The sequence below is a fragment of the Leiobunum rupestre genome, chromosome 4, assembly GCF_980474605.1.
Source record: "Leiobunum rupestre chromosome 4, qqLeiRupe1.1.hap1, whole genome shotgun sequence".
Lineage (NCBI taxonomy): Eukaryota > Metazoa > Arthropoda > Arachnida > Opiliones > Sclerosomatidae > Leiobunum > Leiobunum rupestre.
The window spans coordinates 54,260,015-54,287,053 of NC_143387.1; the positions used below are offsets into that span (position 1 = coordinate 54,260,015).

At 40.8% G+C, this 27,039-nt stretch overlaps 2 protein-coding genes and 1 non-coding gene across 5 annotated transcripts in view; 1 reads left to right on the forward strand and 2 right to left on the reverse strand.

The window, feature by feature from the left end:
* Window positions 1–27,039, forward strand: part of LOC149948305 (pyrokinin-1 receptor-like) — a 148,461-nt gene that overhangs the window by 94,627 nt on the left and 26,795 nt on the right. The window lies entirely within an intron of this gene.
* Window positions 4,475–23,307, reverse strand: LOC149948306 (uncharacterized). The gene is made up of 31 exons (XM_090173291.1): window positions 23,071–23,307; window positions 22,436–22,868; window positions 21,949–22,289; window positions 21,707–21,868; window positions 20,931–21,357; window positions 20,572–20,858; window positions 19,152–19,313; window positions 18,660–19,077; window positions 18,232–18,584; window positions 16,846–17,007; window positions 16,338–16,773; window positions 15,854–16,194; window positions 15,615–15,776; window positions 15,116–15,542; window positions 14,752–15,041; window positions 13,314–13,475; window positions 12,599–13,034; window positions 12,115–12,455; window positions 11,875–12,036; window positions 11,376–11,802; window positions 11,012–11,301; window positions 8,961–9,122; window positions 8,275–8,710; window positions 7,791–8,131; window positions 7,550–7,711; window positions 7,044–7,470; window positions 6,679–6,968; window positions 5,732–5,884; window positions 5,243–5,666; window positions 4,850–5,184; window positions 4,475–4,783 (listed from the first exon to the last, which is right to left on the reverse strand). Exons 1-31 carry the CDS (start codon window positions 23,261–23,263, stop codon window positions 4,569–4,571), a joined length of 9,357 nt encoding a protein of 3,118 aa, XP_090029417.1. The 5' UTR covers window positions 23,264–23,307; the 3' UTR covers window positions 4,475–4,568.
* On the reverse strand, window positions 26,321–26,393 carry TRNAT-GGU (transfer RNA threonine (anticodon GGU)). Its single transcript has one exon. It is a non-coding gene; the product is annotated as a tRNA-Thr (tRNA).

The following is a 27,039-nucleotide window of genomic DNA, read 5'->3' on the forward strand; positions in this document are numbered from 1 at the left end:
GAACGTGGTCTCGACTGCTGAAAGAAATACTCGATAAACTGGAATCCACCGACCCTAATCGCTCCAAAAAACTTGCGAAGTACTTTTCCCTGTACTTGTTAATCGTGATCATTTACACCATTTGGGGCTGCGCGTCATCCTACCAGTTGATAGCGAAGAGGATGACTGATATGGCAGTATATCGAAAGCTGGTTGGTCAATTCATTTGTTTCGATTGCAACTGGCACTCTAATCTATCCGCCCAGACCATTCACTCCATTTGTATGCTGGTAAATTTCCTCTTCATGCCGACGCTGATCGGACTGCCGGTATCTCCAACGTTCCATCGGGACTTTTTCGACGTTTGCGCTCTGGTTGACCAGATGAACCATCTTTTCAAAAATGTTTTGTTCTTGTGGTTCACATGTATTCTGTGCACTACTTGCACTAACGTGACGGCCGTCGTCTTCAAGGTGTCGTCTTACGGAAACGCTTTCGACATGAGTTTTCTAATGTACGTCAGTGGTCATTATCTTCAGCGTCTCTAGAGTTCCGGATGTCGTTAAAGGGGTGAAAGCTCATTTGCCCAGTCTGGTTCAAGAGGCGTACGACGCCAACGGGTTAAACGATCTCTAGATGTTGCTCGTGGCCCTGAATTCCCAGTTTATCGGGTTCCGAGCTGGGTAGTGTTTCCCTATTACCAAAAACATGTTATTCTCCTTCTTCGGGTTGATGGTTAGCTATACCGTCGTATTTATTCAATTTAATCCTGGAGTTGTAAGTGACAAGCCTCGTCACGTACCTCATAGTAACGGTACAATCGAGTCTAAATGTTCTAGCTGTTCAAATTATTTTTTTTGCTATTGGGCTTCATTAGTGATTTTTGTTTAAATTTAATGTGACTGGTATTTGGATTGTAGATATTTACCGGAGATTTCGGTAATACACTTAAAAATATTAATAGTAATAATCAGATAGGCTAATATCCAAAGACATCTTTAATCCCTCATAAGAGCAGATTAAGTAAACCGCAGTTATAACTTTTTGGAACCAGGTTTTTTTTATCCTTATCTAAAAAGGGTGTAATCAGGCCTGATCTTAGGGACATTTGAATTGTTTCGGTGTCACTATAATTACGTCCTTGTTGTAAGAATAATTGTTTAATGTTTAATAGAGTGAATTGTTAAATTCATTTTTGACTGCCTCTTTTTCCGCAAGATATTATTTTATGGTATCTCTAATTTAAAGCTAGACAAACTATTCGTTCGAACATTAGTTTTATCAGAAATAGATACTTCTTTCGTAAGAAATATTTAATATATCTTGACCTAAAAATTGAAACACGCATATTCGCCGGCTAGAGTCAAGAGGGAAAGTGTCCTGTACAATTCTCGGATGTATACACTTGTATTACACGATTAATGGTGTAAAATGTAGAAATGAAAATAAAAGTTCGGATATTTTTCCATACGAAATAGTTTTAGTTTCCTGGAATTCTTTTTTTTTAAATTGAAGTGTTAATTTTTTTAATTTCTGAAATAATAACAACATTGAATCCAAAAAGTATGGGAGATTCTCCAGTATCGTGCTGATCTTGCAACGCTACCACCATCATTTAACGGTGAAAATCTCATATAGCGGCAGTTATTGCCTACATGATTTTCGTCACGTTCTTCTTTGTCCTTAAGTGTTAAGGCATATTCAAGCCAGTTAACATTTCCGTTTTATTTTGTTTCAAACACAACTACATGAAATGCATTTCATTTTCTTTCACACACTCCACGAAATGTTCCTGGGATTGTCTAGCTTGAATAAGAATTAAGAGAAGTCAACCGCGTCCTCAGAATCCCGTCAAACTTCTGTTGGAAGATAATCGTGCCTTTATTTGCCGCGTTCATTTTTCTTCGCTATTATGTTAACCAATAGATTGAGCAAAATTTGAAGCAAACACTAATCTTTTGATCGTTGAAGTAGCAATTCCTTTTCAGTTCGAGAAGAAAAACATTTATCGGGGATATTAAAAGACGTGTGGAGTTACGTGGCTTAACAGTCAATGGTTGTATGATGTCTTTTTCCCTGTCGTTTATTGTTGTTCAATATGTGGTACACACTACGCAATGACCCGGACAAATCTAGACGTTCCCGTCTGGATTGATGTCATACTGGTTTTCAATCTTGCTATTTAATTATCTTCTGGTTTCTCGCCACGGCTGTAGCTGATTTCACGAAGGGAAGCCTCATCCATTTCGCGTCCAAATGCGAAATAGTAACTTAAGTAGCTCTAACTAGCAAAGTTCTCGAAAGAATGTCTTGTTTTGACTCGATGATACTTTGAGCCACTTGTAGGAATGTGTAAAAGATCTCGTAACCGTCATTCTGGGCCCCATCTCGACCCACCCGCATCAGGCGCGTCACTCGTTTTGCGTTCTTCACTTCAAAGGTTGTTGTTTTCTCAACCTGAATTTCAACTATTTTTTCCAATAAACCCGCTTCTTTTATTTGACAATGCACATTTATTTTAGAACGTGAGTCTCCGAGAACTTAATTAATTTGCAAATTAATTACATTAACAGAACTTGACACTATATTGTAGTTCATTTTTTCTCCTAAGCCTTGGTTGTTCAAACCGGTTTGTTTATTAAAATAATGGCCGTCGGTTTATCAGACGTAGATAAATTTGTCGAGCTTTGGTGGGAAGTTTGAAATTATGGTGGGCAATTGGGCATTCGGGTATATGCAGTTTTATATCTATGAAGATTTTATTACAAAATTTTTTCCCGTATACCATTCACAAAACTTAGTTATATTAACTTACAAGTTCGCGTAAAGACTACCCGTTTATAGCTCTTCCCACAAATAGATTGAAATTTAAAATAAAGTAACTTTTTGTCAGAGTACCTTTCCAAAACCGATATGCATTAATATTAATTATTTAGTTGTTAATAATCCATATTTAATACCTACTCTAAGAAAATACCAATTCAGATAACATAAAAATGCCGAATTCCATTAATTTCTGTTGTGCAAAATTACATTCGTGGGTATTTCTTTTATGAATTTGTGAAATTATATGAATTTTGGTGTGAAAAATAAACACATTTGAATCCCAGTTTAAGAATTGATTTAAATCTTATTTCCACTAATTTCGATTATTTAAAAGAATTATGTTCATCATGTTTTGCTTAACCATACTTTGTGTCGATGTGAAACTAATATTCCGGCTGGGCCGTCTTGTTCTTTATACTGCCAAATCTGATAATTCTCCTCTGTAAAAGTCCGGAGGCTTATTTTATTAAAGCCTCTTTTACCGCTGTCACGGGGATCATGGTACCCGAAACTATTGTTTTACCGGTGGCAATAAACCTTAATAATAATATTTGCAAAAAGACAGACTTTGCCGGCAACCACAGAGTCGGTGGTTACCAGGACAGTAAAATCAAATCAATTAGACTAAAGATTTGAAAGCGCAACCAAACATGTTTAAATAAATAAAATAAAAATAAAAATAAAAACAAAAATAAAAATAAAAACAAAAATAAAAACAAAAATAAAAATAAAAATAAAAATAAAAATAAAAAATAATTAAATTAAACATAATAGAGAGAAAAATAAAGAATTTTGAGAAAAAAAATGCCAAAAAGGAATTCCGAAACTAAGAAACGAAATTGCTGAATCGAAAACTGAGTGGCACCTAGGAGCAACAAACACAAGGAGAACGCAGCTAGCCTTTAAACACGCTAACGAAGGGTTGTGTACGAATTTCATTGGACGAGCGTCACGAGCCTTTACACTGAACGTTTTACGGGCGGGGGGGAAGACAATTTCCGAATTTTCCCCTTCCGACGGCAGCAGGCGCTAAAGCGTTTAACCAATGAAAAACGTACACAAGAAAATCCACGACTTTTGACGGTTTGCGTTCTCCTTGTGTGGGGTGTTGTGTTTGTTGCTTCTAGGTGGCACTCTCCGAGATGTCGGCGGCCATCGAGTTCCAAGTACGAGCATCGGGCAAACTTTACGCGTCAAATGCGCGTTTATAAATAAAAACAAAAAAATGGAAAATGGCAATGAAGAACGCCTCCAAATTCCAATCCACCGAAAACCATAATAGGCAAGAAAAAGTGTGATCTAACCAAAACCCTTCCGCTTCTTCCAATAGCAATTTCATCGTTTTTGCGATTACTCGGTGAGTCTAGGCTAGTTTCCCCGACATGATGGCCATCCCTTTGTTAAAATCGTGGTGCGGCGGGTGCCTTCAACACTATCTGGGCGGGTCATCGTTCGACAGTCATATTTGACCCGCAGCCGCGAACCTCTTCCAAATCGTCATCCTCCCCAGCGCTTCTCTCAAAAACAATCAAATTAATGTGATGATAGAAAAAAAACCTTTCCTTTTCGGCTAGGGCCTTGAAGGTTGGGAGGGCTAAATCGTCCGGCTGACGTCGAAACTAATGATCACAAACCTTCTTATTTTTTAGATTAAACGATTAAGAACGTGTGTATTTAAAAAATTTAGTTTTGGAATACAGATTCGGAACAACTGATACAACATTAACTATTTGAATCTTAAGGTGACACGAATACATATATATTTAAAATAAGGTTAAAATGACGGTGAAAGTAAATATGAGTTGAAATATTGTTGAAAAGGCGAAGTTTTTGACTGAGTTCGACTTTCCGTGGCAGTAGCCGTCGGGCGGATAGTTGTCGAGATTAAACTCTGGCTCATCTTTCAGCCCGGGCTCGGGATCCAAACATACGCAATTATTCAAATCTGTAATTTGTTCCCTCGATTGGCAAACGAAGTCTGCAAAAAAAATTGAAGAATGAGTAACCGTTTCGCGATTCGCGACCGAAGAAACATTTTCGTCACCAGGGCAGCATTTGCGACTCAGTGGTTGGAGGGGATCGAATTGGGGGAGGGCCTTTTGGCACTTTTTGCAGAACTTGGGACATTTCCTCGTGGCGAACTTGACGTCGATCTGGCAAGCCTCCGACCCCTTTCGCTCTATCGAAGCTCCACTCGAGTTGATCCCGTATCCGGACAAATTCGGGCAGTCGGCCATTCGGTCTTGGCAAGGCTCGTCGCATTGGTGAGCGTAGCTGCCGAAAAGACATTCGCAAGTGCAGGTGTCGTCGTCGGGCGTGGAGCAGTTGCCGCAGCGTCGTTCGCAGGTGCACTTCAGGTTTTCCTTCCGGCATCTCTCCCTGTGGGGTTTCCAATCGTTTTATTCGCGCTCTTTCGCTTCTAGCCTATTTCGCTCACTTTGAAACGCATAAGTTCTGATGGCAAAACGTGCCTTCTTCCTTGACGCATTTGGTGCAAGGCTTTCCAGGGATGTAAAGCGGTTTGAGGTCGTTCTTGGGCCCGATGACGCAGATGGTGATCTCGGCGAAGGGTTTGCCTTTGGTCAAGCAGCCGCTGTTTCTGGAGCAGCCTACTTCTCTCGAGGTGTCGGCGATGAACAATTTGAAGAACTCGCACTGCTCTTTCGTGGAGTTCTCGCAAGTATCACTTGAGTAGTTGTACTTCTTGTAGAATAGGCTCAACGGACTCGTCGAGTTGTCCAGATAATTCGTCGTTATTTGGACGAAAGCGTATTCGTTACTATTAGTGGACACGTGTGTCGGCGGTTGATCGCACCTGTCTGCCCACTTCTTGGCTTTTTTGGCTAGTTGGTTGGAAAGATCTGCTCACGAAATGAAATGATCGACATTACTGGACCCGAAGTCTCGTTAAAGCTGAGTTTTTTACCCAATCGGTGCATGTTAGTCGCTGTGGGTTGAACTCCAGATTTCCAATTATTTGGGGCGTCCATAATGCCTTCCCATTCGGCGTCGGTGAAACCAAACTCGTTCTCGCACTTGCAGATCTCATTCAGGGAGCTGCCATTTGGACATCTGGCATCTACGAGACAAAGTAAGTTAATCTACAGAAAACACCCCTTTAACTTTTCTTTAAATTTCATTATTCTGAATATTGTGGTTTTTATCCGGAAGGTTGGATCTACGCCATGAAAAGCTACGTGACCATTAACAGTCAATATTTTAAAATTAGTTTGAAAATGAAAACAGACCACTTTTGTGGTAACTGGGAGCAGTGTCATAAGATCCACTACCACTGAATCGATATTATCACTATACGTATTTGGCTGTATGTGAGAGAGACAGAGTGATAAGACCGGCTCTGAATTCTCCCTTGGCCAGGTACAGCAATATTGCAAGATACGCAAAAGGCCGCGCTAAGTTTGCTAGTTATCTCCCCACTGGATAAAGGGATGTTCCCTCGAGCTCATCGGTTTTTCCTTCCTTAAGGGAAATAGTAAGAGTAGGGAGCCGTTGGCTCGCGTAGCAACCCGGCCAACTGAATTAATGCCTTTAAAAGTCGCTTGATTACTAGGACCTTAGTGGTATTACCAAGAATGTATTTATTTATATTTAGGAAGAATGATTATGTTGCGACAATCGCGCGGGGGGAAAGACAAAACAGCACCGGCGTTTGATTTCCATCGCGTTAGGTGACGAAAATTGTAAGCAGCCAATGAAATACCGGGACTATTCGTTTATTTTAAGCGGAGGAGCGTACTGGGGGGACCAACGGGTAGATTGAGAGAAAGGCTAAAAACCGTCTCGACATAGACATTCTCCCTAGGTATAAATAAATACATTGTTGGTATTACGTTTCATTTTGCAATTTCGTACCTGCGGAACAACACATTTTCGTGCGCGGATCGCTCACGTTGAACGATTTTGCTTCTTTGCACGTTTCACATTTTTTCCGACATTGCTGATCTTTATACTTGACCAACAAGCAGTTCACATTCTGAGCATTAGTCGAGCACTTGGGATCGGCGTCTTTACAGGGCTCAGAACAGTCAACGTGATTGTATCCGTACAAACAAAGGCAAACGCAAGTACCATTGTTCAAGGTCGCGCAATTCTTGCACTTGGTTTCGCATGTGCATTTAAGATTGTTGGTATCGCAATCAGCTCTAAATTTTTATTAAAATACGTCGTTTAAATTAACTTTCTTTGATTCCAATGATGAACCCCCGACGAAAACTTACTTGGTGGTACACAGGTTGTTGTGGCAAAAAAATGAGTCGGGCCGAAAACATCGTGTGCACGGTGGTCCTGACATGTAAATGGGTTTCAGGTACGTATTTCTATATCGGACGGCGCAAACGGTGATTTCGGTGAAAGTCTCGTTCTTGCACTTGCTGTTTCTGGTGCAAGAGACCCACAAAGTGGACGCCGAAATCAAAGTTTTGAAAAAGTCGCAGTTTACGGCGCTGGTGTCGCAAGTTTCGGTGGAGTAGTTGAATTTGGTGTAGAATTGCTTCAAAGGCCGTGGTTCGTAATCGGTATAGTTGGTGGTCCAGCTGAAGAACCACGTTTCCTGATCCGTGTCTGGCTCTTCTCGCTTCGGTATTTGGCACTTGTCCGTGAAACCTTTGGCTTCTTCAAATTCAGCTTGTCCAACTTCATTTTGGTCTAAAGAATAAGGTTACCCGTGACAATTTTTTTTAGGTTCATCGTCTGAATAAGTTTAGTGGCGATGAAAGTGACTTACGAATCTTGTGCATGTTGGCAGCGGTCGGAATGACCGCTAACCGCCACTGATTTATTTCATAGTAAAGGTTTTGTTGTTGTTCGGTGTCGAAGCCATCGTCTCCCACTGGAGTGCAACTGCAATTTCTGATGTCTAGTCTTTGTTTCTCTCCGCACGTTTTATCTAATGGAAAAATAAGAAAGATTATAACGCAAGAGGTCTAGGTAGATAAATAGCTTATTGTAACTGCGCTTGATGGTACCTTCGCAGCACGGAATACTTTGCGGATCTTCACTGTCATACGGTTTAGTTTCTTGGCATTTTCCGCAAAATTTCCGGCACTCTTGTCCCCAAAAGATCTCATTTGATTTGCAAGCTTCTTTTCCCGTGAATGCCGTCACTTCCACACTCTGGTTGTCTAATTTGTATTGGTATCCGGTGTGAGTAGTACATTGGTCATTTTTGTCTTCGCAGGTCTCTGAGCAGTCAATGTGGTCGTGTCCGTACTTGCATTTGCACCGGCACTCGGTTACATTCAATTCTCCGCAATTCTGGCACTTAACTTCGCAGGTGCAGTTCAGATTCTCCTCGCGACATTTGTCTCTACGGGTTGCAAATTATAGCGTCAGTCCGTATTCCTTTTTGTGAAATTCGCGACAATTCTAAGTTCATAGTTCAATCAGCGGTTATCTCACGTGTAGATTATTTCTGAATAACTATTATCTGTCGTTCATTGTAAAACTTACTCGCTAACACACAAGTTCTTGTAGCACAAAGTGCCACGCTCGGCGAGACATCGGGTGCACGGTGGTCCCTCCAGGTAAAATGGTGTTGTACGTCCGTAGCCAAAGGCACAAACGGTGATTTCTTTGAACGGCTTGCCAACGCAAAAGCTGTTTCTGCTGCATCCAAGATGGAACACGCTGTCGGAGAGGGCAGTCGCGTACAGGTGGCAAAATTCTACTTCCTTTTTGCAACTTCCCAGCGTAAAGTTCTTTTGACTCGCAAATCGTCTCAGAGGGTTCGGTGAAAAGTCCCGTTCAATGCTGGTCCAGCTGTAGAACCAGGTGTACCCGAATTTGGAGTGGTTAAAATATCCCGTCTCAAAAGGCTTATTTATCGGAACTGTTTCGCATTTCTTCGTGAAAGTTTCCGCCTGTTTGGTCTCCACGGGACCATATTCTAGAAAATTAATTTTTTTTAAATACTTTGTACACATTATATTGCGAAATATTTGGCCCTTTTCATAAAACGCGTTAAAAGGGGCATTTTTTATAGCGTGAAAGATTTTATCACGAAGATTTGGTCATTTTAAATGGATCTTGCCATAAAATCCAGCAAGTTGCATTCAATATATCTCTCTTGGCATTTGAGATTTGTTCTTAACCTCTCTATTTATTATTAGTCCTTCCGGGTTTAGTACGATACTTACCGACCCAATGCAGGTTCGAGGCGGGCGGATTCGGGTCGGCGTTCTCCGACCTCCACGTGTTGACTTCCATTACTAGGTTCGCGAACTGTTCTTCGGTAAATCCATTTATAAGGCACCTACAATAGTATCTGTCCACTGTTTTATTTCCATCACACTTGAAGTCTAGAAAGATACAAATGGTTGTTTATTTAATGATTTTGTAGAACAGGTAAAGATACGATCTTTAAAAATAGTTCAGATCATGCGTGGTAGATTTGGGTTTTACGATGCCTTCAAGGGCTGGCTGAGCTGGAATATATAATAAGTTCCCTCTAATGACCAGGATGTTTGGGTCGTTTCAATGACAGTGTGTCAGAATTTGTAGCCCGGTGTACCTAGTAACAGAGATCATACCACCGGAGGACTATCATCATAGTGCCCTACGCCAGCGTCCCCCTAGCCCAGATAGGTGACAATGACATGGGTTTTAGCGCGTGATGCTTATTTAGTTCTTTGAAGACCTTGCTTTAAGGAAGCCACGAAAGAGATTTCTAAGGTGTGAGTCGGCCGTAATTTTTCTACGGGCAATATTGATGAGTAAATGACTGCTTTGTTGCAGTCCCGTGGTATCGCGACGTTTTACGCAAGAGCGTCAAAAATTCGACCTTTAGAAAGTGAGCCTCTTGAAAAGACTTCCAATTGTTAATTTCTTCACGCGTTAATTTTATGCCACGAGAGGTTGTCTAATGTTCCTTCGGGCAGGGACGCAAGTGGCTATAAATACGGCGGTGGCGACTCCCTCCCGCTCTTTCCAAGCTTCACTTAGAAGGACATACAATTCATTTCTTACTGAAGGCGACAGCGCAAGATTTTGAAGACAGTATAATGCCTCGTTAAAATTATCTACGGAACCAAATATTAGTTTTTGTCTTTCATTTTTTTTATAATATTCATAAGTTCAATATTTGTTTTAATGAGACTTTCCTCAAAGTGATCCGATTCCCAGATAAGGTCAATTGGGTTCCCAGATCCCAGAGGTCGGGAAGCGGGCTACCCTAAGTAGTTTCCCCTCCGTCGGAGGTCATGTCGGTGCTCCTCTTCCTGATTGTATTTCACCCTTTTGAGTTCTTATCTTAATAGTACCGTACCGATGGACAAGTCGTTAAAGGGTCGTAAAAAGACCCTGATTGCTATTTTAGACATTTTTCGTTTATGGTGTTATAAAATTTGTGACCTTGTTTTGAAAAATTTTGGTGGGGAATATTTTTGAGGTATTATAATTTGGTGCGTTAAGATATAATTCGAGATAGTTGCCAAGTCAAGTGTCAGGGAATGAAATATCAGCTATAAAGCCATTTTCTTGAAAATCTTTCAAAATATTCGTAGTGTCCATCGTAAATTTGAACTAATTGTCATAAAGAATCATGATTACAAAAATATTTGTACTTCCACCCAGGGTCAGCGATTGGGTTGTCTACAGGGTACGTACACGTAACCCCGAAGATCCCGGATGTCCTGGGACATCAAAACCCGGGAAATCGGGAAATCAGGCAAAAAAAGGGATAGAGTTTTCGGACGTGGTCCGAGAGTGATAGTTCAACAAAGTTTCCTGATTTAAATACGAACTCTTCTTCAACGAAATAAAGTTAGTGCGCGATCATTCAACTTAGTTCGAGGTATGCGCGAATCCAAGTCGTCTCGCGGTCGGAACCGTTTTACGACACTGCCATCTCCAAGCAGCGTGGTCTATAAATACTGTTTCAGTTTACTTTTTTACGCTGGTTACCTCGATTTGTTTACAAAGTCCTTTTTTACCTATCACACAAACACAAACCTTAATGTTTTTGCATAAGCTTTTGAAAAACCCTGTAAAATTTGCGTGACAATAATTTACAGATAGTTCAAGTGGCGTTAGTTCGCGAATAAATGATATGGGCAGTTGATTATCTCAAATCTCTAAGTTTGTAATTCATAGGCAAGAACAGATCTTGCTAAACGTTGTTGTAACTACTTAAATGTCAAATAATTTCATTTTCTTAACTAATCAAAATTTCGCTTTGTGGTTTTTTTACCTGCGGGACAACAAACTCTCGTGCGCGGATCGCTTCCGTTGAACGATTTTGCTTCTCGGCACGTTTCACATTTTTTACGACATTGCTGATCTTTATACTTGACCAACGAGCAGTTAACATTCTGAGCATTAGTCGAACACTTGGGATCGGCATCTTTGCACAGCTCGGAACAGTCAACGTGATTGTATCCGTACAAACAAAGGCAAGCGCAAGTACCATTGTTCAAGGTCGCGCAATTCTTGCACTTGGTTTCGCACGTGCATTTTAGATTGTTGGTATCGCAATCAGCTCTAAAGTTTATTAAAATACGTCGTTTAAATTAACTTTCTTTGATTCCAATGATGAACCCCAGGTGAAAACTTACTTGGTGGTGCACAGGTTGTTGTGGCAAAAAAATGAGTCGGGCCGAAAGCATCGTGTGCACGGTGGTCCTGACATGTAAATGGGTTTCAGGTACGTATTTCTGTATCGGACGGCGCAAACGGTGATTTCGGTGAAAGTCTCGTTCTTGCACTTGCTGTTTCTGGTGCAAGAGACCCACAAAGTGGACGCCGAAATCAAAGTTTTGAAAAAGTCGCAGTTTACGGCGCTGGTGTCGCAAGTTTCGGTGGAGTAGTTGAATTTGGTGTAGAATTGCTTCAAAGGCCGTGGTTCGTAATCGGTATAGTTGGTGGTCCAGCTGAAGAACCACGTTTCCTGGTCCATGTCTGGCTCTTCTCGCTTCGGTATTTGGCACTTGTCCGTGAAACTTTTGGCTTCGTCAAATTCAGCTTGTCCAACTTCATTTTGGTCTAAAGAATAAGGTGACAATTTTTTTTAGGTTCATCGTCTGAATAAGTTTAGTGGCGATGAAAGTGACTTACGAATCTTGTGCATGTTGGCAGCGGTCGGAATGACCGCTAACCGCCACTGATTAATTTCATAGTAAAGGTTTTGTTGTTGTTCGGTGTCGAAGCCATCGTCTCCCACTGGAGTGCAACTGCAATTTCTGATGTCAAGTCTTTGTTTCTCTCCGCACGTTTTATCTATTGGAAAAAAAATAAGATTAGAACGCAAGAGGTCTAGATAGAGAAAGAGCTTATTATAATAGCGCTTGATGGTACCTTCGCAGCACGGAATACTTTGCGGATCTTCACTGTCATACGGTTTAGTTTCTTGGCATTTTCCGCAAAATTTCCGGCACTCTTGTCCCCAAAAGATCTCATTTGATTTGCAAGCTTCTTTTCCCGTGAATGCCGTCACTTCCACACTCTGGTTGTCTAATTTGTATTTGTATCCGGTGTGAGTAGTACATTGGTCATTTTTGTCTTCGCAGGTCTCTGAGCAGTCAATGTGGTCGTGTCCGTACTTGCATTTGCACCGGCACTCGGTTTCATTCAATTCTCCGCAATTCTGGCACTTAACTTCGCAAGTGCAGTTCAGATTCTCCTCGCGACATTTGTCTCTACGGGTTGCAAATTATAGCGTCAGTCCGTATTCCTTTTTGTGAAATTCGCGACAATTCTAAGTTCATAGTTCAATCAGCGGTTATCTCACGTGTAGATTATTTCTGAATAACTATTATTTGTCGTACATTGTAAAACTTACTCGCTAACACACAAGTTCTTGTAGCACAAAGTGCCACGCTCGGCGAGACATCGGGTGCACGGTGGTCCCTCCAGGTAAAATGGTGTTGTACGTCCATAGCCAAAGGCACAAACGGTGATTTCTTTGAACGGCTTGCCAACGCAAAAGCTGTTTCTGCTGCATCCAAGATGGAACACGCTGTCGGAGAGGGCAGTCGCGTACAGGTGGCAAAATTCTACTTCCTTTTTGCAACTTCCCAGCGTAAAGTTCTTTTGACTCGCAAATCGTCTCAGAGGGTTCGGTGAAAAGTCCCGTTCAATGCTGGTCCAGCTGTAGAACCAGGTGTACCCGAATTTGGAGTGGTTAAAATATCCCGTCTCAAAAGTCTTATTTATCGGAACTGTTTCGCATTTCTTCGTGAAAGTTTCCGCCTGTGTGGTCTCCACGGGACCATATTCTAGAAAATTAGGATTTTTTAAATACTTTGTACATATTATATTGCGAAATATTTGGCCCTTTTCATAAAACGCGTTAAAAAGGGCATTTTTTATTCCTTGAAAGTTTTTATCACGAAGATTTGGTTGTTTACCCTCATCGTGTACTGGTTTGGGTCATTTTAAATGGATCTTGCCATAAAATCCAACAAGTTGCATTCAATTTATCTCTCTTGGCGTTTAGATATGTTCTTAGCCTCTCTATTTATTATTAGTCCTTCCGGGTTTAGTACGATACTTACCGACCCAATGCAGGTTCGAGGCAGGCGGATTCGGGTCGGCATTCTCCGACCTCCACGTGTTGACTTCCATTGCAAGGTTTGCGAACTGTTCTTCGGTAAATCCATTTATAAGGCACCTACAATAGTATCTGTCGACTGTTTTATTTCCCTCGCACTTGAAGTCTAGAAAGATACAAATGGTTGTTTATTTGATGATTTTGTAGATCAGGCTAAGAGACGATCTTTAAAAATAGTTCAGATCATGCGTGGTAGATTTGGGTTTTACGATGCCTTCAAGGGCTGGCTGAGCTGGAATATATAATAAGTTCCATCTAATGACCAGGATTTTTGGGTCGTTTCAATGACATGGTTTTTAGCGCGTCATGCTTATTTAGTTCTATGAAGACCTTGCTTCAAGGAAGCCACGAAAGAGATTCGTAAGGTCTGAGTTGGCTGTAATTTTTCTATATTGATGAGTAAATGACTGCTTTGTTGCAGCCCCGTGGTATCGCGATGTTTTTCGCAAGAGCGTCGAAAATTCGACCTTTAGAAAGTGAGCCTCTTGAAAAGACTTAGAATTGTTAATTTCTTCACGCGTTAAGTTTATGCCACGAGCGGTTGTCTAATGTTCCTTCGGGCAGGGACGCAAGTGGCTATAAATACGACGGTGGCGACTCCCTCCCGCTCTTTCCAAGCTTCACTTAGAAGGACATACAATTCATTTCTTACTGAAGGCGACAGCGCAAGATTTTGAAGACGGTATAATGCCTCGTTAAAATTATCTACGGAACCAAATTTTATTTTTTGTCTTTCATTTTCTTAATAATATTCATAAGTTAAATATTTGTTTTAATCAGACTTTCCTCAAAGTGATCCGATTCCCAGATAAGGTCAATTGGGTTCCCAGATCCCAGAGGTCGGGAAGCGGGCTACCCTAAGTAGTTTCCCCTCCGTCGGAGGTCATGTCGGTGCTCCTCTTCCTGATTGTATTTCACCCTTTTGAGTTCTTATCTTAATAGTACCGTGCCGATGGTCAAGTCGTTAAAGGGTCGTAAAAAGACCCCGATTGCTATTTTAGATATTTTTCATTTATGGTGTTATAAAATTTGTGACCTTGTTTTGAAAAATTTTGATGGGGAATATTTTGAGGTATTATAATTTGGTGGGTTAACATATAATTGGAGATAGTTGCCAAGCCAAGTGTCAGGCCATGAAATATAAGACACGTAAAAGCTATAAAGCCATTTCCATTAAAATCTTATATAATCTGTATAATTTGCGTCACAATAATTTACAGATAGTTCAAGTGGCGTTAGTTCGCGAATAAATGATTATCACAAATCTCTAAGTTTGTAATTCATAGGCCGGAACAGATCTTGCTAAAAGTTGTTGTAACTACTAAAATCTCAAATAATTTCATTTTCTTAAATAATCAAAATTTCGCTTTGGAGTTTTTTACCTGAGGGACAACAAACTCTCGTGCGCGGATCGCTTCCGTTGAACGATTTTGCTTCATGGCACGTTTCACATTTTTTCCGACATTGTTGATCTTTATACTTGACCAACGAGCAGTTAACATTCTGAGCATTAGTCGAGCACTTGGGATCGGCGTCTTTGCACGGCTCGGAACAGTCAACGTGATTGTATCCGTACAAACAAAGGCAAGCGCAAGTACCATTGTTCAAGGTCGCGCAATTCTTGCACTTGGTTTCGCACGTGCATTTTAGATTGTTGGTATCGCAATCAGCTCTAAAGTTTATTAAAATACGTCGTTTAAATTAACTTTCTTTGATTCCAATGATGAACCCCAGGCGAAAACTTACTTGGTGGTGCACAGGTTGTTGTGGCAAAAAAATGAGTTGGGCCGAAAGCATCGTGTGCACGGGGGTCCTGACATGTAAATGGGTTTCAGGTACGTATTTCTGTATCGGACGGCGCAAACGGTGATTTCGGTGAAAGTCTCGTTCTTGCACTTGCTGTTTCTGGTGCAAGAGACCCACAAAGTGGACGCCGAAATCAAAGTTTTGAAAAAGTCGCAGTTTACGGCGCTGGTGTCGCAAGTTTCGGTGGAGTAGTTGAATTTGGTGTAGAATTGCTTCAAAGGCCGTGGTTCGTAATCGGTATAGTTGGTGGTCCAGCTGAAGAACCACGTTTCCTGGTCCGTGTCTGGCTCTTCTCGCTTCGGTATTTGGCACTTGTCCGTGAAACCTTTGGCTTCGTCAAATTCAGCTTGTCCAACTTCGTTTTGGTCTAAAGAATAAGGTGACAATTTTTTTTAGGTTCATCGTCTGAATAAGTTTAGTGGCGATGAAAGTGACTTACGAATCTTGTGCATGTTGGCAGCGGTCGGAATGACCGCTAACCGCCACTGATTAATTTCATAGTAAAGGTTTTGTTGTTGTTCGGTGTCGAAGCCATCGTCTCCCACTGGAGTGCAACTGCAATTTCTGATGTCAAGTCTTTGTTTCTCTCCGCACGTTGTATCTATTGGAAAAAAGAAAGATTATAACGCAAGAGGTCTAGATAGAGAAATAGCTTATTATAATTGCGCTTGATGGTACCTTCGCAGCACGGAATACTTTGCGGATCTTCACTGTCATACGGTTTAGTTTCTTGGCATTTTCCGCAAAATTTCCGGCACTCTTGTCCCCAAAAGATCTCATTTGATTTGCAAGCTTCTTTTCCCGTGAATGCCGTCACTTCCACACTCTGGTTGTCTAATTTGTATTGGTATCCGGTGTGAGTAGTACATTGGTCATTTTTGTCTTCGCAGGTCTCTGAGCAATCAATGTGGTCGTGTCCGTACTTGCATTTGCACCGGCACTCGGTTACATTCAATTCTCCGCAATTCTGGCACTTAACTTCGCAGGTGCAGTTCAGATTCTCCTCGCGACATTTGTCTCTACGGGTTGCAAATTATAGCGTCAGTCCGTATTCCTTTTTGTGAAATTCGCGACAATTCTAAGTTCATAGTTCAATCAGCGGTTATCTCACGTGTAGATTATTTCTGAATAACTATTATTTGTCGTACATTGTAAAACTTACTCGCTAACACACAAGTTCTTGTAGCACAAAGTGCCACGCTCGGCGAGACATCGGGTGCACGGTGGTCCCTCCAGGTAAAATGGTGTTGTACGTCCGTAGCCAAAGGCACAAACGGTGATTTCTTTGAACGGCTTGCCAACGCACGAGCTGTTTCTGCTGCATCCAAGATGGAACACGCTGTCGGAGAGGGCGGTCTCGTACAGGTGGCAGTTTTCATCTGTTTTTTGGCAACTTCCCAGCGCAAAGCTCTTTTGACTCTCAAATCGTTTTAGAGGGTTGGGTGAAAGGTCCGGTTGTCTGCTTGTCCAGCTGTAGAACCAGGTGTACCCAAATGTGGTGTGGTTAAAATATCCGGTCTGAAAAGGGTTATTTCTCGGAACTGTTTCGCATTTCTTCGTGAAAGTTTCCGCCTGTCTGGTCTCCACGGGACCATATTCTAGATAATTAAATTTCTTAATACTTTGCACACATTATATTGCGAAAGATTTGAGTTTAGTACAATACTTACCGACCCAATGCAGGTTCGAGGCGGGCTCATTCATGTCGCCGCTCTCCGACCTCCACGTGTTGACTTCCACTAATAGGTTCGCGAACTGCTCTTCGGAAAATCCATTTGTAAGGCACCTACAATTGATTTTGTCCAATGTTTTGTTTTCATCGCACTTGAATTCTAGAAAGATACAAAGGGTGGTTTAATTAAGGATACAGAATTCCGTGCCCTAGATTGGAATTCTGAGAGCTTTCTGACTGACGGTTTTGTAACGAAGCTTTTACACACTTCCGGCACTTGACCTCGGAAAAATCGGCCTCCATCGGTCACTACCATAGTGCTCTCATGGCCATCAAAGTTGGTTAACATGGTAACTTCGAAGCTAGTTTTTTCGGAGTTCCGGCTAGAAGTGTGTAAACGCTATTAACTACCCGCGAGGCTGTTATTTCGAATCTATGGTATGAGGTGTACGTTATCTTTGGTACAGGAAAAGGGACTTTATAAAAAATGGTGGCGATGCTTTTTGATGCCTTCAAGGCTAAGCTGAGCTAAAATCAGTGGCGGATACATATGGGGGACGCCCCCTTTGACGCGGGCGGCCCAGCACCAAGCGCGGTTCATGGCAATGGGAGGGGGCGCCCCTGCCATGTGACTTCATGATTTGTTATTACACCCATGGCTCAAGATATAGCGCCCCCCCCCCCCTTGAGTTTTTTCCGTATCTACCACTGGCTAAAATATATCATAAAATCCTTTGATGCTCTGGATATTTGGGTTGTTTCTATAACATGGGTTTTAGCACGTGCTGCTTGTTTCGTTCAACGAAAACCTTTCTTTAATAGCTTAGAGCCACGAACGAGATTTGTTAGGTCTGTGTTGGTCGTAGCGTTTCTAAACTGTAGCCTGCCCGGGCAATATTGATGAGTAAATGACTGCTTTGTTGGAGCCCCGTGGTATCGCGATCTTTTCCACATTTAGAGAGCAAGCTTCTTAATCAGAATCAAAGCGTGAATTTTACGCGATGAGAGGGTGCCTAATCCTCCCTGGGCCTGGGACGCCAGCGCCCAAAAATACGGCTCTGGAAACTGCAGCGTTCGGGACGAACGCGCCGGTCCTCTCCCTTTACATCAAAGACATACAATGCAATTGGTATTGAAAGAGTTGATGGCAGCGCCCTCCTCTTGTGGGTGGTGTTGGTTGCAGCGCGGTATATCGAAGAAGGTATATTACAGCTATGTAAAGTGGCGGGAGTTTGCGAACAAATGATTTTCAAACGCTACGTTTCTACAAAATCCGACTATCGAAACTGAAGGACTTCCGCTAGCTAAAGGTTTGTTGTAAGTACTTAAATGGAAGATAATTAGCTTTTCTTAAATAACCTGAATTATTTTTGGTGTATTTTACCTGGGGGACAACATATTCCTGTTCTTCGATCCCCCTGGTTCAATGGTCTCGCGTCTACGCAAAGTCCGCATAGTTTCCGACATTGCAGTCTGCTGAACTTAATATTTAACCCGCATCCGTTTTTTCCGATGTCGGTCCAATACGACATTTGGTCGTCATTACCGTCATACTTAGAATAACCGTGTGCCATTTGACTGGTGCAGTTTGGGAACACGTCTTGGCAAGGCTCGGAACAGTCGACGTGATCGTATCCGTACAAACAAAGGCACTCGCAATTATCCCTGTTTAAGCTCCCGCAGTTCTTGCATTTCGTCTCGCAAGTACATTTCAAATTGTTAGTATTGCAATCCCACCTAAAGTTAATTAAAAATGCTTCGTTTTAATTGCCTAACTTTTATTCCAATGATGAATGACTGATGATAGCCTACATGGAGGTGCACAAGTTATTGTGGCAAAAAAAATCTGGTCTCTGAAAGCAGCGCGAGCACGGCGGCCCCGCCAGATAAACGGGTTTCATGGTGTTTCCGTATTCCATCACGCAAACGGTAATTTCCATGAAAGTTTCGTTCTTGCACTTGCTATTTCTGGCACAGCCCATCCATAATAAATTATCCGAAATCAAATTTTTGAAGAGGTCGCAGTTTTTGGCTCTGGGGTCGCACGTTTCGGTGGAATAGTTGAATTTGGTGTAGAATTGCTTCAAAGGATTAGGCTCGTAATCGGGAATTTTGGACGTCCAGCTGAACAACCAGGTTTCACCGAAGACTCTAGGTTCTCCTTCTCGTTTGGGAATTTGGCACTTGTCGGTGAATTGCTTGGCTTCGTAAGCTCTGGCAGTGCTGGATTCTGAAAAATAGGTTATTCGCGAGTATTCACCTATAGTCTCGTTACAGGCGTTTAACGAGATTTAAGGGACTAACCAATCTTGTGCATGTTGGCGGCTGTCGGAATGACCCTTGACCTCAACTGATTAGTTTCGAAGATTAGATTATGTCGTTGCTCTGGGATGAAGCCATCGCCTCCAATTGGAGTGCAAGTGCAATTTCTGACGTCGAGTTTGTAATATCCTCTGCAATCTATACCTGATGGGGAAGTAAGATAGATAAGCACTCAATAACTAATAGTTATAGATATCTATCGAAAAACATATGAGCTTAATGAAAGCTTACTGAGTCCAAATATAAAAAACACGCTATATTTCGTTTGCGTTAACAGAAGTTGGTCAACTAGCCCTAACAAATTACCAGAGTGACGACGGCCATAGCGTCTTCAAAATATTTGGGAAATTTAGTTAATAATAACAAGAATTGATCTATTTATATATAGAGAGAATGTTTATATTCCGTCGATTTTTACCTTCGCTCCGTTGCCGCTCTAGGATAAGAACCTGGCCCCTCCCCTTAAAAGTCAATCAACTCCAGGCGGCGTGTTATTGGCTCCCTAAATATTACGTCCTCTTGACGCGATGGACATTCGCTTGAGAGACGCGTTAAATAAGAACGCCTCCTTTTCCATTTCCTCCCCTCCCCCCTTTAGTTGATTGCCCTGGTTCATGATGCAACATTTTCTCTATATAAATAGATCAATTCTTTATAATACTAATTATTTCAAGATAATTAATCCATAGGCTATTGACTATTTACCGGGGGGGGGGGGGGCAGATCACTTTGTTACAGGGTATCCTAACAATCAGGATAAAAATTTAATCATGATTTAATATTTTTGCGACCGTCGTTAAACGAGATCAAGCATATATCGTAGCCGACGGTGGCATAATTGAACCGTTGTATACTATTCAGAATTTATTTTATTTAGTAACAATAAAAGTAATCAGATTATTTTATTATCAAACACTGAATTCATGAACCTTTAATTTCTTGGCTTCTAATTCGTAAAATTTGGTCGAATCAAATTTATTCGAACTAATAATATAGCAAGCAACAACTACCTAATTGTAACTAAATCCGTAAACCCAACGTTTCATGGTTCAAGGTGATTCAATTTTATACTGCACAAGGAATGTTCCATAGTAATTTGAAATTTAAAAATTACACCAATTTTTAAATATCAATCGAGATAATACATGATAAACTAAAAAGTTTGAAAATGTTTCCTTTCTACGTAAGAATAGAAAATATTTTGGAAAATACTTTTAAGTTGTGAGCTGAAAATTTAATCGAAAACTAAGAAGTCACTTACTGACTTAACAAGTAAACAATACCTTAAATCTAATTCAAATGTTTGTAACGGTAATTTTAATTTAGAATAATAACTGTAAACTATATTAATAATTAGTACGTGAACATAATCCCGTCACTTCCCCCTAAAATACACCTTTACCTGGGCATAAGCTTCTCTTGCGTGGATAGTTAACCTTGAATGATTTCGCATCTTGGCAAGTTTCGCATCGTTTCCGGCATTGAAGATCTCTATACTTGACTAATGAGCAGTTCACATACTGACCACTAGTGGCGCACTTGGGATCCACGTCTTTGCACGGCTCGGAACAATCAACGTGATTGTATCCGTACAAACAAAGGCAAGCGCAAGTACCATTGTTCAAGGTCCCGCCATTCTTACACTTGATCTCGCACGTGCAATTTAAATTGTTGGTATCGCAATACTTGCTAAAAAAATATAAATACACCGTTTGAACAATCATTCTTTGGTTCCAATGACGAACTCTTGCGAAAACTTACTTAGTGGTACACAGGTTGTTGTGGCAAAAAAATTCACCGGACCGAAAACATCGTGAGCACGGGGGTCCCGACAAGTAAATGGGTTTCATGTAAGTATTTCTGTATCGGACGGCGCAAACGGTGATTTCGGTGAATGTCTCGTTCTTGCAGTTGCTGTTTCTGGTGCAAGAGACCCACAAAGTGGACGCCGTTATCAAAGTTTTGAAGAACTCGCAGTCTTTGGCGCTAGTGTCGCAAGTTTCGGTGGAGTAGTCGAATTTAGTGTAGAAATGCTTCAAAGGCCGTGGTTCGTAATCGGTATAGTTGGTGGTCCAGCTGAAGAACCAAGTTTCCTGGTCCGTGTTTGGCTCTTCTCGCTTCGGTATTTGGCACTTATCCGTGAAACCTTTCGCTTCTTCGAATTCAGCTTGTCCAATTTCGTGTTCGTCTAAAGGATAAGGTTAATAATAATAATAATAGTAATGATAATCAGCTAGGCTAATACCCAAGGCACCTAGGAGGGTGGTGGCAAGCCCTGCATGCCACGCGAGCCAACGGCTCCCTACATTAACTATTACCTTTAACCTCAGCAAGTTTTATGGAAGGGGGAACCGAAGAACTTGGGAAAAAACCCCTTAAACCAGTGGGGAGAGAACTTGCAAACTCAACGCAGAAGGAGTTGTTCCAAGTTTTCACCCAGCTCCTCTTACTGCGAGGTGAAAGTGCTAACCACTCCGCCACCCCACTTATACTCCGCCACCCCATAATTTTTTTTTGGTTTCATTGAAGGGACTTACAAATCTTGTGCATGTTGGCAGCGGTTGGAATGACCTCTGACCGCCACTGATTAATTTCATAGTAAAGGTTTCGTCGTTGTTCATCGTCGAAGCCATCGTCTCCCACTGGAGTACATGTGCAATTTCTGAGATCCAGTCTTTGTTTCTCGCCACACGTTTGGCCTTATGAGGAATATACGAAAGATTAGGACACAAAAGGTCTTGATAGATATATAGCTTATTATAATTGTCCGTGACGGTACCTTCGCAACACGGCAAACTTTGCGGATCAAGGAGGTCGTACGGTTTAGGGTCTTGGCATTTCCCACAAAATTTCCGGCACTCTTGTCCCCAAAAGATATCATTTGTGTCGCAGGCTTCTTTTCCCGTGAATGCCGTCACTTCTACATTCTGGTTGTCGAATTTGTATTTGTATCCGGCGTGGGTAGCGCAGTTTCCATTTTTGTCTTCGCAGGTCTCTGAGCAGTCAATGTTGTCGTAGCCGTACTTGCATTTGCACCGGCACTCGGTTTCATCCAATTCTCCGCAATTCTGGCACTTAACTTCGCAGGTGCAGTTCAGATTCTCCTTGCGACATTTGTCTCTACGGGATGCAAATTATCGCGTCAGTTCGTATGATCTTTTTGGAAATTCGCGACAGCCCCCATTGCTTATTTTAATCAGTGGAGATATCGCGTTTATTTATTATAAACATCGAACCCCAAACCTTGACTTCACTACTCAACTTACTTGCTTACGCACAAGTTTTTGTGGCAAAAGGTTCCACGCTCAACGAGACATCCTGTACACGGTGGTCCCTCTATATAAAACGGCGTACTTCGTCCGAAGCCAAAGCCACAAACGGTGATTTCTTTGAACGACTTGTCGACGCACGCGCTGTTTCTGCTGCAGCCAACAAAGAATGTCATGCTCGAAACAGCGGTGGTGAAAAAATGGCAGTCCTTGGTGCTATTGTAGCAACTATCGTGGTTCTTAAATTTATTGTCCACTCGTTGCAGAGGGTCCGTGGACAGATCTGGTCGCTCGTCATCCCAGCTGTAGAAATAAGTGTATCCAAATTTCGAGGAGTTAAAATATCCCGCTCGGAATTGATCATTTCTTGGCACGTTTTCGCATTTCTCCGTGAAAGTTTGAGCCTGTTTAGCTTCGACGAGACCGTGTTCTAGAAGATTCCGTTTTTTTTTATATTTTTTATCCATACCATCAAGTAAGATTAGGCCCTTATCATATTCCACTTTAAGGATTATTTAATATCATTTATTTTCGTGACCCACTTAAAGTTTCACGTTTAAGTCAAATTAGTCATTCTTTCTTGACGTTTGACTGTTGGGCTTAATCTAACTCGTTAATGCTACAATACTTACCAACCCAGTGCAGGTTAGTGGCCTTAACATCGGACCTCCATTGGTTGATTCTCTTTAGTATATTGCCCCATTGTTCGTCGGTAAATCCATCATCATTGAGGAAAGAAGAGCAAAACACGAAATTATTAAAACTCTTCCAGCTATTATCCCCAATCACTAAAAAAGATATAATTATTAACTGTGTGACAACCATTTTGTGTCTTATCCGTTGTACGTTTCAAAAGGATTTGAAATTTTAAAAGTGCGCGCGTGATTTGACGTGGCCTTCTTGATTCACGTTTCTTTTCACGCGCCGTTACGTTTTCCGTATTAACTCTAGCTCTACCGTTGCTTAAGTTTTTATAAAGACCCATACCCTGAAAATGTTTAGAATTAATTTCTTGTATTTCGATAAAGTACACATTTTTTCTACCGACAGAACCATAGACGTATAAAATTAACTAAACCCCCGGCGAATAGGCTAAGCCTAACAATAAACATACAAACAAAAACTAGCAGTTTTTAGATAAATTCAGTAAAAAACGCCATCTGAAATAACAATTCGATATTATCAAAACTTTTTTCGCGACATCTAAAGGCCTTGAATTATGCCCAAAGAGAAGCGGGTCGTAGTGCCTTATCGGCGGGACCCTTTTCGGCTAATGCTGCTGTTCAGGGAGAAATGCGTTGGAGCACAATGAGGGATCGTGAAGCGCTAAGCAAATTAAAGTATTTAGGACGCCTTCTACTACTGCCGGCCAACATGCTTCCTGGTATTGTGTTCAGAAACCTCCGACAGGCTGGAATTAGAAGAGAGTAGACCAGTTGGATAGAATATATGGAAAGGGTACCAAGAGGGGAGCTTCGGCATCAGAACAACAATGGAGCGTCACTGTAACGAAGGAGGTTCGTGATGCTGCGGAAAGACTATATATAACTGAAGTTGCTGGAAAACGTAGCCTTTTGGTGTATAAGACTAAGATTTAACCTGCACCGGAACCGTTCTATTTCGGTTCGTGGTTTAGTGGCTTATTGTTTGACGCACGTTCAGGTACTCTTCTAACCCGGCGGTGCCAATCCGAACTCTTGAATAATATCTCACCTTCGTGCAAATTGTGCCGACATGATTTGGAGGATATCAGACACATTCTACTAGATTGTCCGGCTTCTGATATAAAGAAAGACATGGTTAAATGGCGGACACTTAACTAAACGAAATCTACGAAGTTTTAATTTAATTTTCATTATTTGTTTTAAAATAATATAATTTACGATTTGTCTACTTTTCATTTTCTACGAATTAATATATTTATTTCCATAATTGAAATTAAATAGCACCTTCATCAGATTACGAAAGAATCATTTGCTCGACACCCGTGACCTTCGTGAAATCACGTGGGACGGTATAATTTATTATTTAATCATGTCACCACTTTCCGCAGTTTTTACCTCACGATTGCTAGGTCTTGCTTGCACACGTGCTCCGTGTAAAATCGGGTTCTACTTTACTTTATATGTCTATGGAGAGAACGCACTCCGGTGCATAAGATTGTGTCTTGTCCACATGGGAGCAAATATAAAACATATTTTAATCAAAGAAGTACCTCTGTATTTTGCTGTTTGAAAATCGTATTCAAGGCAGCCACAAATGTTTGATCAGTGGTAAATTATTTCTACAATATAGTAAAAATCATAAAGGGGGATTCATTCATAATTATAAACTGTAATGCGTGTTACTTAGAGGCCAATGTTGTAATTTTGGTTCTTTATTCTGTATTTCGGTAAGCTATTCAATTACCAACCAGGTAAAACATTCCCTATAGTATTTAAAAGTAAAACTAAGTCAGTCGGAAAGTTTTAGTGTGTTAACTTGTTTAAGATTTTAAAATTTCCATAAAATGCAAAAAACACTGTATAAGTACGGCTCAGTTGGAATTTATTACCACTGACATAGATATATTAGGAGTACATTTAGGGTTTATCTTTCACTTTCACACGAAAATGTTAACTTAAGATTATACATGAAAGCAAAAGTAGCATAAGACCCACTTTTGATGAAAGGTAATACCTAAAACGGCTCGAAGAGGGCGCCACTCTATAGAGTGCGAAATGCATCTCGCTACTAATGATATAAGATTATAACAGTATTTAACACGTCTTTAACTATCTATAAAAAGTGTCATTATTAAATAGTGAACTGTATTTAAATATTATTAACAACTGCCTTTCTTTATAATACCTAGAAGCTACTTTTATTTGAATCGAAATTTCACTTAGGTCCCCTTTTAACCGGCGTAGTGTATCCCAATTCACCATTTTGTACTATCAGGGTGACCACTGAAAAACCTCAAACAATTTATGGGAATATAGGAAATTCACCAGTCGATTTATAGGAGAATATAGGAGTATTTTCTTTGATAATATAGGGACATATATTAAAATTTGCATAAACAAAATTTTAATTTGTTTTAATATAAAAGGAACTTCTTTTAAGCAGACGACGATATTCTTAATTCCGTTCTTTGGAGAAGCAGTTTACATTTTATCAAAGGGATTTAGTACATTGAGCACCATCTTTATTACGAAAAGCGAACTAGATACGCGGGAAATTCGAAAAATACGCGCGAAATACAAAATAATATCTAATTATAGGAAAATATAGGAAAAATGGTTAAATTACTGGAAAGTAAAGGAAAGCATTAGAATATATTAAAAATTATAAAAGAAAGGAATAATGGTCTCCCTGTACTATAAATATTTTCTTTTAAAACCATGGTTGATTTATATTGTTTAAAAACGTTAAATAAAAGTACTGATACTTCATGGTCTATACATTTATTTAAAATCTCGGCAGCTTTTTGACTGTGGTCCTTCTTCAGCCACAAAAAAAAGAGATTTCAAATAAATGTATAGACTATGATGTAGCGGTACTTTTAAGCCCAGTTCACACTTTACATTTAATTGGACCACTTAATGGTATAGTGTGAACAGTAAAAGTGGGCGTTATTATTACAATTTTTCTGTTGACACTATACAATTTTCTTGCTTACACTTACGATAAAATTAAGTGTCCCATTTAATTGTATAGTGTGAACTGGGCTTTACTTTATGTTTTTAAACATTACAGTGGTAACATTATAGTGTTACCAAGGTTGTAATAATATATGATGAACAAGATGTCACGGACATTTAAGTACACAGAAGTTTCATTTCAAATCAAGGAATACCTCTGCGTATTGTTCCATACCAGAGTGACTGAGAAAAATCATTTCACCTCGGGCAGGAATCGAACCTACGACCTTTGGGTTACCGTCCCAACGCCACTACCATTGGACTACCGAGGCCACGAATAATCAGGCCTCGGACATCCAATTTAAGAATGACTCGATCTGGTTCACATTATTGACGGGATACATTTAACCCGTTGTTGACGGTGCCGTAGCATTTTACGTCGACGTAAAATGCACTAGAGGGGGGGGGGAGAAACAAGTCACCACTTTGCACTTCAATTGCGTCAGAAGTCGTACCACGCTGATTTGATTTTGTTCAGGGGGGGAAGGAACATTCTACTTCGAGTTTGAGGGTTATTGAGAGCAATAATCAAGGAAATACAAAGTGATCTATGTCAAATATTATAAGATAAGAGTTTAGGTGAAATTTATTGTCTGCCACCTAGGAGCAACAAACACAACACCCCACAGAAGGAGAACGCAACCCGTCAAAAGTCGTGGATTTTCTTGTGTACATTTTTCATTGGTTAGACGCTTTAGCACCTGCTGCCGTCGGAAGGGGAAAATTCGGAAATTGTCTTCTCACCGCCCGTAAAACGTTCAGCGTAAAGACTCGTGACGCTCGTCCAATGAAATTCGTACACAACCCTTCGTTAGCGTGTATAAAGGCTAGCTGCCACTAATATGAAGCAAGAGCTTGAAAGGGCTTGTAAAAAATTTGTATTTTCCTGAAAATATTTTCCCACTTAAAAATTGTACC

Coding starts and splice junctions, on each gene's coding strand:
- LOC149948306 (XM_090173291.1), bottom strand. CDS start 23,263: ATGGTTGTCACACAGTTAATAATTATATCTTTTTTAGTGATTGGGGAT. Junction 15,777..15,853: donor AAGTATTCCGTGCTGCGAAG/GTACCATCAAGC, acceptor TTTTTCCAATAG/ATACAACGTGCGGAGAGAAA. Junction 7,471..7,549: donor TGCCAACATGCACAAGATTC/GTAAGTCACTTT, acceptor CTTATTCTTTAG/ACCAAAATGAAGTTGGACAA.